We start from the raw sequence: 10,466 nt of genomic DNA on the forward strand, positions 1-10,466 counted from the left end.
AGGATGGATAAGGATCAACTATCATCAATTGATCAAAGCTTCAGTTGTTTGAACTAGTATGTGAGAGTGATGATGTTGTGATTCTGGAAGATACTGTTGTTTGTTTCATATGCTTTCCAGCATAACATGAGAAACTGTTAAATAGAGAAACATAATATTGTTAGTTTGGCACTTCTTTCACTGCTACTGAATGGAGAAAATACACACACATGTTGTAACATGGTGTTCAAACTACCATTTAGAGCTGTAGTTACAACATGCTCTTAATCTATTCTTAGGCATAATACTCACTTCCTCTGATATTTCATTAGTGCTATCCTGGTTTATGAGGCTATGCCCTTGTAATTTTCTCTGCTAACTTCCTTTCCTTTTAAGAAATGGCCCTACATTAAAAAAAACACAGAGACAACCTAAGAATTGAAAATGGTCTTTCTTTCATAGAATAATATGTATATTCAAGTTAGCACTTTTCCTGCATGGTCATCATCTGATCACCACGTTATAAATAAGCCATACTTTTTTGACCTAATTGGAAAAGTTGTCTTCTAATGCTCCGTTGCTGCTCTTTTCTTATTGTTGATAGTTGGAATTCACCATGACATTAAAGCTTTGGCAAAAAGTTTAGTCAATGGCTTTTTTACCATCCTTAAAAAGTATCTAGAGATACCAAAAAATTTAGTGCAAAATTTTGGTACTTAAGTTACATTGTATTTGAATGTATTAAATTTTTACATTGAAAAATATGATAACTTGAGGTATTTTTTAAAAGATGTAAAAAAAGCTCTTCAGTTAAACAACAAAAAAGGGTACCGATGGAAAACTAACGAGTGTGAGGAAACCTATCTGATGTGTAAAGTAGACACTTTCTTTTCTAACCGTGACTTAATCCTCTTTCCATGTTATGAGTCAGTTTCAACCAGCGTCCATGGACGGATGTTGAACTAAATCTGTAACCATGTGCCACCAGCTGCAGAAACTTATTTACCATGCAGCTGACTCTTTTAATTTACAGAAACACAAGATTATCAGTCCTCTGTGGTTCCTATATGCTCATATTTTAATGCATATTTTAATGCAGAATTTTAGCAACAATATGTAGTCATATTGTGGATTCTCTGGGCCTGGCAGTTTTAGATGCTCAGTTTTATTTACATGGTGCTCCCTGTTGCAACAATCATTATTTTCAATACATAACACCTATTAATCTGGCTCCATTAGGTTCATATGAAATTCCATAGAGAACCAAGTCGTCTTATGCTAACTGTTGGCATCATGCCTTGGACTTTGAGCATACCATAACATTCAGAAACTTTGTTTTGTCAAGAAAAAAAAATGCTTTTCATTGTTCAATTGTATATGTTCAATGTACATATACCATATCAACATGGTATGGAGTATGCTTCAGATAACAGAACTGGGTGTATCATCTAAAATTCTGAAATTACACGCTGGAGATATTTGAACGTTTTTGTATAGCTGATGAAACCCATAAACCAAAAATCAAAGCCATCAACAGTAACTACATCAATATACTTCTCGTCAGGGTTGTACAAATTCTCTCTCACTGCAGCACTCTTTAGCCTCTTTGCTGGGATCAAGACCTGTGGAAGGCAAAAGAGTTTCTGTCAGCTTTGAGTTCAGGTGCAAGTCCAAATATTTCTGAACCAGACATTTTTATCTAAAAACTTCATCTGTGTTGTTAAATTCTGCATTGTTTTACCTTGTAGGGAACCCTTGTGATGCCTCCTTTTGGTGATGTTAAATCCAAAGGCCTATCGCTGTGGAAGCCAATCTTTTCAGAGGAGATGAAAAGCATTCCAGCTATTGGGCCAGCTGTGGTTGACAGATAACACTGGAAAGCCTTCAGTAGCTTCTCATCTTCGCCGACTTGAAAGTATTGCCTGAAGACCTTGTCGATGCTACCAGCTTGGAGAACCTTTGCACCGAGACTCAGCTTCCCCTTGAGCGTGTCAGAGATATTTGGTCCCAGAGTTACTGCAAGGTCAAAAGCAAGGCTTGGAAATGAGATTATTATTGCCTGATCCATGTATACACAGATCTCTAGTTGGTACAAGTATATCTAATACTCACTGTGTTCTTTGAAACCCTGCACATAGCTATCTGTCTTTTGGCTCAGTTTGCTCACCCGATAAATGATGGAATGTTTCTTGCCTGCACAATGAGAAGGACACAAAATGAGCATTGACATACTTAGGAGATTTGCTTCAGTTCAACAAAAAATACCTTAAGGTACTGGTACCTTGCGGTATCAAATCGTGTCTGATCGTTAAATCTAATAGTGCACATCATACTCAGCTAGATCTAATGATAGGAAACGATTTGGTACCTCGAGGTACTTTTTATTGGCCCAGAACAAATCTTCATACTCAGAGTATAGCTGCTGGAGGAAAAAAAAAAGAGAAATCAGAAATTTTACTGAGGGCATGGGGTTATTACCTTTCTTATGAACCAAACAAGACCGGGATGTTTTCGCTTGCGTTTTCTCATCAGCATATGCAAAGGATGTCAGAGGAATTCCAGTGACATGCTCCTGGCTGAAACCCTCCATCCTCTGGGAAGCTAGCTCTCTCTGCCTCTGCCTGTGCAGTGCACTGTGAGTTTTGAGATTTTCTTTCCTTGTGAGAAGCTGGCTCCCTGCTCCAGGCCATACATATGTTTGGTTATATATATATATATAAGGTGAAGCTGCCTAAAAGGTAGGCTCTTGCTAGCTTTATTCCATGGAACAAAGTGGTGCAACTGAATCACCATCGCTTTATTATGCTGCATACTCACCATCGCCTCATCAGGATCAAAAGCAAGCAAACCTTCCTTGACTAAAGCAATGGACATGGGAGCAACTCCCTGAGCTTTCAGCCCAGCTAATTAATGAGGAGGCATCGATGCTTTCCTTTTGAGATGAACTTTCTCTTGCTGTACCGTTTTATCCCTGATAGGAGGTTGATGAGGTGGTTAATAGAGATTTGCTTCAATCCAACAAAAAATAACAAAAAGTAACTCGAGATACCGGTACCGAATCGTTTCTAATCGTTGGATCTAATAGTGTACATCCTACACACAGTTAGATCCAATGGTGGGAAACAATTTGGTACCTCGAGGTACCGATATCTTGAGGTACTTTTTGTTGGACCGGGGCAAATCTTTAGTTGATAACATGTTTACTGTTAGCTTTGTAAGTTGTTGTTGATAGGAGGACAGTGTTGGCTTTCTGTTTGTGATGAACTATTAGGCGCAAACTGCTTCTATGTTTTTTTTTTCTTCAGTACAGGCGGTGGGCTAGGACGAATGGACAGTGAAAAAAAACACGTTTATTTTTTGTTCAAACTTTGGACCAAACTACCAGTACATATTTGGTCTGTTTTCCACTTACATTGGGGTCACGTTTTTGTGAAGAATTGTTGTTCAGAATGCAGCCACGCAGGATGCTCGACCAAACTAGAATGCCCACTATGCCAAGTTTGCATGACAAGATCGATGCCTCTTGGCTACTGTATAGTGGTTCAAGATTTGATGGATCTGGATGTGAATTGCAGAATATAGCCAGTATAGTGAGTGAAGCTAAATTACAGATAATGCAATCAGGTTCAGAAAACAAATTCTTCAATGTGTTTCAATCCTGCTAATGAAGAGGTAAGTAAGATTCTGAAACATAACCGCTGAACACCTCTGATCACTTTCCAATGGCAATGACGACATACTTTTAAGTTACTAATAAACCTTAATAGTTAATACTATATTGATCAATACAAAAGAGCTAGAAAAATACTACTCTGCTGACCCTTTCGGCTTTTTATTTTTCAGGTAAGCAGAAAATTGAAGAGAGCAAAAAGGAGAAAGGCAGGCAGGTTGTTGGTGAAGGGCTTAAGGCTCAAGATCTTCCTTTTGTTGTGGCACCACATTGGCTGTGTCACTTTTGGTTATACCTGGGACACACCCTTGAGCTGGGGATCATTTAGAATCTAAAAGAAAACTAATAAATTATCCTTCCATTGACAGATTCAGAGTTCAAGAACATGGTGGCCCAGGTGATGGCTGGGCCCTCTGATGTGTGATGAGACTAATCTGATGTGTAAAACTGCTTACTTTCCGCTAATTATGACTTAATTTAAGGGCTTCATAATTACGCATTTTTTAAACGCTTGCTTGTACTCAACATGTTAATGACAAGTGTTGGCTTGACAGACGTGGAGCTTATGCATAACCTCGTCAGAATTGAGACCCTGCTGGCATGTTCAGCAAAGCGATTGGTATGAGCTGTTCTTGAGACATCATCCCAGGTCTTAGTTTTATGTTTGGTAATTGAGGCATTATTATATGGATATTAGATCTGCACTTTGACACCTTTTTCAGTTGAACTTTAGCCTATATCAACATACAGTTACCAAACATAGAAAATTAATATTTTTACAAGGCAAATAATTCTTCTTTGCAACGTGAAAACAACTTAAAACAATCTTAAAAGCTTACTTTGTCTTAAAAAAACAATCTTAAAAAGCAATATTTTTGGATAAAAAAATTCGTGTAACCAATGTCGCTAACACTTTCCTGAGAGTGTATAATGGGATCGACACACACTTCACAAACCACACTCGGTCCATCTGTCATTTACACATGTTTAGTAACCGGCGTAGAAAACGTAGTAGGAGATTAACATAACATTAATTGATTATTAGTTATAAAATTTTAAAAATAGATTGATATAATTTTTAAAGTAACTTTTCTATAGAAAATTTTCACTCCATTTAGCAATTTGGGATGTGTGTATAAAGAACGAGGTAATCTGGCTTATTAAGTCAAGCAAACGAACGCGGCCTTATAGCTGTTGGCACAACTTTACACCATTCAATATACAATTTCTCCACCTACTTCATCATCACAATCTCCGCTCATTTAATTATGTTTTCCTAATAATTGTGTAAAACTTCTTACTATATTTTAGGATAAAGCGAGTAGTTTTTCCTTTTCATGATTTTAGATTAGATGAATTCAACTCTCTTTGATAAGGCGTCGTCATGCATCTCTACACAGTTGGGCCATTAATTGGGCCTCAAATGACAGCCCAGCTCAAGCTCAACCATGCCGCTGGGCCTAACGGGCCGAGCCCTCGGCCCATTTGATCGTGGAGCCCGCGTGAGAAATTCCGCTGCCTCGCCTCGTCCCACCGTGACGTCACCGCACGCACTCTCGCTGCTGCTCCTCGCGACGCGGACGCGGACGCGCGGCGAGCACCACCACCGCCCCCCATGTTCGCCGGCGGCGCGGACGGCGGCAACGGCCACCTTCTTCCGCGGCCGCGCAGGGCGCGGCGCGGCGGAATGGGGTCTCCCACGGGGCAGGCGGCCTCGGTGCCCACGCCGCCGCCCTGCACCGACTACGACATGGCCTACTTCAAGGCGTACTCCCACATCGGCGTCCACGAGGAGATGCTCAAGGTCTGTGGCGCCCCCGCCTGCCCTGTGTTCTTCGTGCTGGAGAGATGGGTGGGGAGGGGGGAGGGCTCTGCGCGTGGTGGCGGATGCGTAGGTGGGTTAGGGTTTTATTTCAGTGACGCGCGTGCGGCGATCTGGGGATCGAATTCGTGGGATCGTGGTCGTTGAACAAATGGGGGTGCGTCCAGGGCTCCTCGTTGTTGTTCTATGTGCGAAGAAGGATGCTGCATGGCGAAGCTAGTGTTTACATTGGTTTAATCAGCATATAAACCTGCATGGATGGAGCTGTTTAGTCTCAAATCTATAGCATAGATCGTGCCATTGGATGAAAAATTTGAGTAATTTCCGTTTCCTTGTCGGCGACCATATGTATTTGGGAATTGGGATTGAATGTAGCTAAAGTTTGTTTAGCTGGTAAAGGAAATTATGGCCACTAAATTTGGGAATGATGGGGCCCATGTGTTTTCATTAATCAGATGGTAAATGGAAAACCGTCCCTAAATGTATCCCCTATTCATTGTTGAGGTACTATCACTGAGACACTGACTCACTGTTGCCAAGTGCTTATGTTAAGGTGCTATGTTGTTTGTCACAACTCATAGCCGTCGAGATTTGGAGATACTGGTAACTGACCATCTTTTCAAGTGTAGGATTACAACCTCGGATGTATCAATTGAAAATAAACCTCTGGCATCAAGTGCTATCAATTGAATCTTATTCTTACCTTTCCTTTTAAAACCCTTTTTTTTTTTGAATGAGACCTCTTTGTGCATTCATCAATAATTGTACTGGTATTTATCTTTGTTGTTTATGATGAGAAAGTCATTTCCTTTCTATGGGTGTTTCTTTTCTTCCCCCTTTTTAAAAATAAAGAGAAGGATCATGTCACTGATATTTATGCTGCTGACTGCAGGACCATGTGAGAACCAGTACTTACAGAAATGCTATCATGCATCACCAGGATTTAATTTCAGGAAAAGTAATAATAATTTACCATTTCCTGTATTTTAAGGAATATATGATATTCTTGGCAAGATGCCATATTGGATACTATTTTCTGTTCTACTCACTTGCTCTTGTGTTTTTTTGAAATGGTAATTTTCAGGTTGTGTTGGATGTGGGCTGTGGCACTGGTGTGCTTTCTATATTCTGTGCTTTTGCTGGTGCCACTCGGGTAACTTCAGTAGTTAATTATTAGCTGTGCACTTTATGTTTTGCCAATGACATTACAATTTAGAACTTTTACTTTTTTTTTAGTATCCCTCTCCCATACACGTGCATACACTTCTAACATTTTCTCCCCTTGAAGTTCAGAAAATTGAAGTGGTGTCTCTTGATGTTTACCAAATACTAGCAAAATCCACATATACCCTTTTCTATGCATCAAATTGTATTTTGCAATTAAGCATTTTACAGTTTTAAAAGGCATGCAAGTGCACAGCCCTGCGCAGACATGTAGTGTGTTGTACTTTATAAAGCTATGAGTTCCTTTTGCATTTTCTCAAAGGCTGCAAATTGTTCTTCGGCAATTTTCATTTGGTGCTTTATTTCATGACATAGATGAAAGAAATACTGTTTTGGTTTATATAATTCATCTCCTTGAATGAGTTTATGTTTTTTCCACTTTTCAGGTCTATGCAGTTGATGCAAGTGATATTTCCTTACAGGTTGATCCTTCCAACACCCTCTTATCCTTTTGTTGGCTTAGTTTTCTAAACTATAGTTGTATTTATCAATCATAAGCTAATACCAAACTGCAAGAATTATGTAGTGCCACAAAAATCAGTAAACCATACCAAGAGAAACATTGCTTTATATTATGTCAGTATTCCGTCTACTCTATGCCTCTATTATATGTATGTTCTTGACATGCTTTTGCAGTTATGCCAATATATTATATAATATTATTTTCTATATTTTATTATTACCTTCTACAAATTGTAATGTTTATTCTGATTACATTTGTAATCCGAAAATGTTTAGGCTATGGAAATTGTGAGAGAAAATGAGTTGTCTGACAAAGTCATCGTTATGCATGGCCGAATTGAGGTGTGTTTCTATTTAATCTTTACCATTTCCCACAATTTGCATTTACTGAAAGCTTTTTCATACTTCCGTGTGAGGTTGTAACATTTTCTGGCTTCTTAGAGCATATCCTTTTTTACCATCATCCCTAAAGTTCTATCTTTACTGTGATTCTGTTTCTATACTTATAATTCTACTTTGAGATCCTCCTTGTGTTATGCCATATTATTATATTGGAATAATTGAAAATTCAGGATGTCGAAATTGAAGAAAAAGTTGATGTCATCATATCTGAATGGATGGGCTATATGCTTCTATATGAGGTATCTATAAATTCTATGTTTATGGCTTATTCCAGACATCATTATACATATGTGTTATCTGTGGAATTGAAATTAGTCATGCTGCTGGTAGAGTATGCTGGGGAGTGTAATCTTTGCGAGAGATAAATGGCTTAAACCAGGGGGTCTTATTCTTCCGTCACATGCATCGGTAAGATTTTCAGAGAATTATCATGCCGGAATTAACTAGTTGAGAGTTGAGATAGTTAATGGAAATTGTCAGGCTGACATCCAAGAATAATTTTGTGTTGCAGCTTTACTTGGCACCTATTACAAATTCTCAGAGATATCAGGATAGTGTTTACTTCTGGCAAGACGTGTATGGTATAAAAAGTGAGTTGCATTACCCCATAATCCATATTGGAGTGCATGCTCTTGTTCTGATTAATCTATAATCTGAATATGAGGATGTTTAGTTATTTATTCATGATATGCATAATAGCTCCCACTGGAGATAGGTTGACAAGGAAGCTCACAACTGTTTCTCATTCTCGGAGTAATTTTTAGTGTTTTCTTTGCTTGACTTCAGTGTCTTCTATGATCCCTCTTGCAAAACAATGTGCATTCATGGAGCCATCTGTTGAGACAATTAGTGGAGAGAATGTCCTGACGTGGCCAACAGTGGTGAGGTTCTAACTGTTTGTTCTTGGTGAACTATTTTCGTCTTCTTGACATGCATTTTATGTGCATACCCACTCTCAGGCCTCAATATATAGTCCATGTTTGTGTCTCTCTTGCTGTTTTATCTTGAGTTTTGCCTTCAGTACAACTTACTTGAGTTTCTGGAGCAGGTGGCACAGGTGGATTGTTATACCATACAAGCTCTGGAACTTGAAACTATTACTGCTACATTTAAATATACATCAATGTTGCAAGGTAACTTGTCCTGATTCCTTTTTCCATGTGCATTTGGTGTATATGGCAAACAAAAAAGAGATGATTCTGTCTACTTGTTTTCACCACAGCTGGTTTTTCCTGATTTATATCCTGTTTGTGATGGCTTAAGATCGCCCTCTGTAGTGCTACTTCTTTGTTGTTTTACTTCACTTGTCTGGGAAAGTGTTTCTGATCCTGCTCTCTTCTGTTTTGTACTATTATTTTAGCTCCATTGCATGGTTTTGCATTTTGGTTCGATGTTGAGTTTAACGGACCAGTGCGCCAGAAATCCAAGAAGCAAGCGAACCAATCCTTGGATGCACAAAATGCCACCCCAAGCAATAAAAAGAAAAAGGCAGATGTCTCTATTGTTCTGTCAACTGCACCTGAGGATGCACCCACTCACTGGCAGCAGGTGATTACTTGTGTCCTGTTGGTTTTCATTTTTGTTCAGGTATATTGAAATTCCTATTATCTTAAAATCCACAATAATGATAAAGTATTCTCTCTTTCAGACCCTACTGTACTTATTTGAACCTATCGAGTTAAAGAAAGATCAGAATATTGAGGGCTCTGTCACCATATCTCAGAGCCAGCAACATGCTCGGTTCCTAAATATCTGCCTGAAATATTTGTAAGTCTGATTACCCCAGTGCCGTTTCCCTTTTTGCTGTTATCTTCTGCTAATACTCGCCCTTGATATACTTCTGGATCCCACACGTATTTGCAGTACTGGAGACCAATGGTATGTTAAAGAATCCGTGATGAAATAATACGGGGGTTTACTTCAAGACTGAATTGTACAGGGTGCGTTTTTGCTGTTCTTGTGCATGCTGAAGCTTGCAATTTTGGAGCATTCTTGACCAGAGAGTGACATGCTGACATCCTGATGGTAAATTGATCAAACATGCAGTGTCTTTTGGGTCCTAGTTGGAGGGCTGGAATTTTGTAGGAAACAAACTACTCTAAAATTCTTACAGAAATCGTTTAGTTGCTATCAAGCTTAGTTTATGCCCCCTCTTTTTTCCTTGAAAAAATGACGGACTTGATTAGCTAACAGTAGGTTTTCCTGTTAAGCATGGCTTATCTCATTTTGATGACCCTTTCAATCTTTTTAGATTAGATTGCTACTTAGATTGTTCCATTCTTTGTATGAACAATTGCCAACATTCATACCGCCTTTGAGAGGCTATAACATCAGACGGCGTGATTTTCCATATGAGCGTCTTTATCGTATTGCATGCTATTGTTTGTACTCGCTGCCTCGAGTTAGAGCAAGACTAATAATATAGCCAACACGTTGGCTATAATATTATTTGTAGTCTTCTCTTATCCCATTGATATATTAGTCAACTCTTCATCATTAATACGTGACTCACATGTCTTTCACACATATTTTCTTGGTTCTTGTGTCTGAACTGGCTATAAACTTACATAATGTTTCTCTCCTCCTCTCTTCTTCACATAAGCATTTAGTCAGCTTACAGCCCGCTATTATAATTGCTCTTACCTGTGAGTGCAGGAATGAAAATGGTGTCAGAAGGGGGGGTGATTGTTTGGTTTTTTTTTCATGGAAAAAGCTAAACGTTATATTTGCAAACGAAAAATAATTTATAAATAAAAAATTATATACGCGCTCAATGATCTAGATAAAGGCTTAAAACTTTGGTGAAAAAATCTTAAAATTAACTCTAAACTTAAGGTTAAAAATTCAAACTTTGGTTTATAAGCGTAAACAGAAGTGAAAGGATGGTGGGAATTTCCATCTTACTAA

The 10,466-nt window shown here is 38.7% G+C and overlaps 2 protein-coding genes across 2 annotated transcripts; one reads left to right on the forward strand and one right to left on the reverse strand.

Moving 5' to 3' along the window:
• Positions 1-1,308: 1,308 nt before the first annotated feature.
• On the reverse strand, positions 1,309-2,653 carry LOC102705377 (putative GEM-like protein 8). Its single transcript, XM_006661824.3, has 4 exons — positions 2,458-2,653; positions 2,092-2,172; positions 1,721-1,995; positions 1,309-1,601 (listed from the first exon to the last, which is right to left on the reverse strand). Exons 1-4 carry the CDS (start codon positions 2,567-2,569, stop codon positions 1,428-1,430), a joined length of 642 nt encoding a protein of 213 aa, XP_006661887.1. The 5' UTR covers positions 2,570-2,653; the 3' UTR covers positions 1,309-1,427.
• Positions 2,654-5,264: 2,611 nt separating this feature from the next.
• On the forward strand, positions 5,265-9,909 carry LOC102700274 (probable protein arginine N-methyltransferase 6.2). Its single transcript, XM_015841668.2, has 13 exons — positions 5,265-5,453; positions 6,364-6,429; positions 6,556-6,624; positions 7,082-7,117; positions 7,434-7,499; positions 7,730-7,798; positions 7,890-7,967; positions 8,071-8,149; positions 8,346-8,440; positions 8,608-8,692; positions 8,920-9,107; positions 9,208-9,326; positions 9,423-9,909. The coding sequence occupies exons 1-13, from the start codon at positions 5,265-5,267 to the stop codon at positions 9,463-9,465; spliced, it is 1,182 nt and encodes a 393-aa protein (XP_015697154.2). The 3' UTR covers positions 9,466-9,909.
• Positions 9,910-10,466: the final 557 nt, after the last annotated feature.

The sequence above is a fragment of the Oryza brachyantha genome, chromosome 10, assembly GCF_000231095.2.
Source record: "Oryza brachyantha chromosome 10, ObraRS2, whole genome shotgun sequence".
NCBI lineage: Eukaryota > Viridiplantae > Streptophyta > Magnoliopsida > Poales > Poaceae > Oryza > Oryza brachyantha.

Coding starts and splice junctions, on each gene's coding strand:
- LOC102700274 (XM_015841668.2), top strand. CDS start 5,265: ATGTTCGCCGGCGGCGCGGACGGCGGCAACGGCCACCTTCTTCCGCGG. Junction 6,430..6,555: donor AGGATTTAATTTCAGGAAAA/GTAATAATAATT, acceptor GGTAATTTTCAG/GTTGTGTTGGATGTGGGCTG. Junction 7,500..7,729: donor TTATGCATGGCCGAATTGAG/GTGTGTTTCTAT, acceptor TTGAAAATTCAG/GATGTCGAAATTGAAGAAAA.
- LOC102705377 (XM_006661824.3), bottom strand. CDS start 2,569: ATGGAGGGTTTCAGCCAGGAGCATGTCACTGGAATTCCTCTGACATCC. Junction 1,996..2,091: donor GCAGGGTTTCAAAGAACACA/GTGAGTATTAGA, acceptor TTGACCTTGCAG/TAACTCTGGGACCAAATATC. Junction 1,602..1,720: donor TCACAAGGGTTCCCTACAAG/GTAAAACAATGC, acceptor TGCCTTCCACAG/GTCTTGATCCCAGCAAAGAG.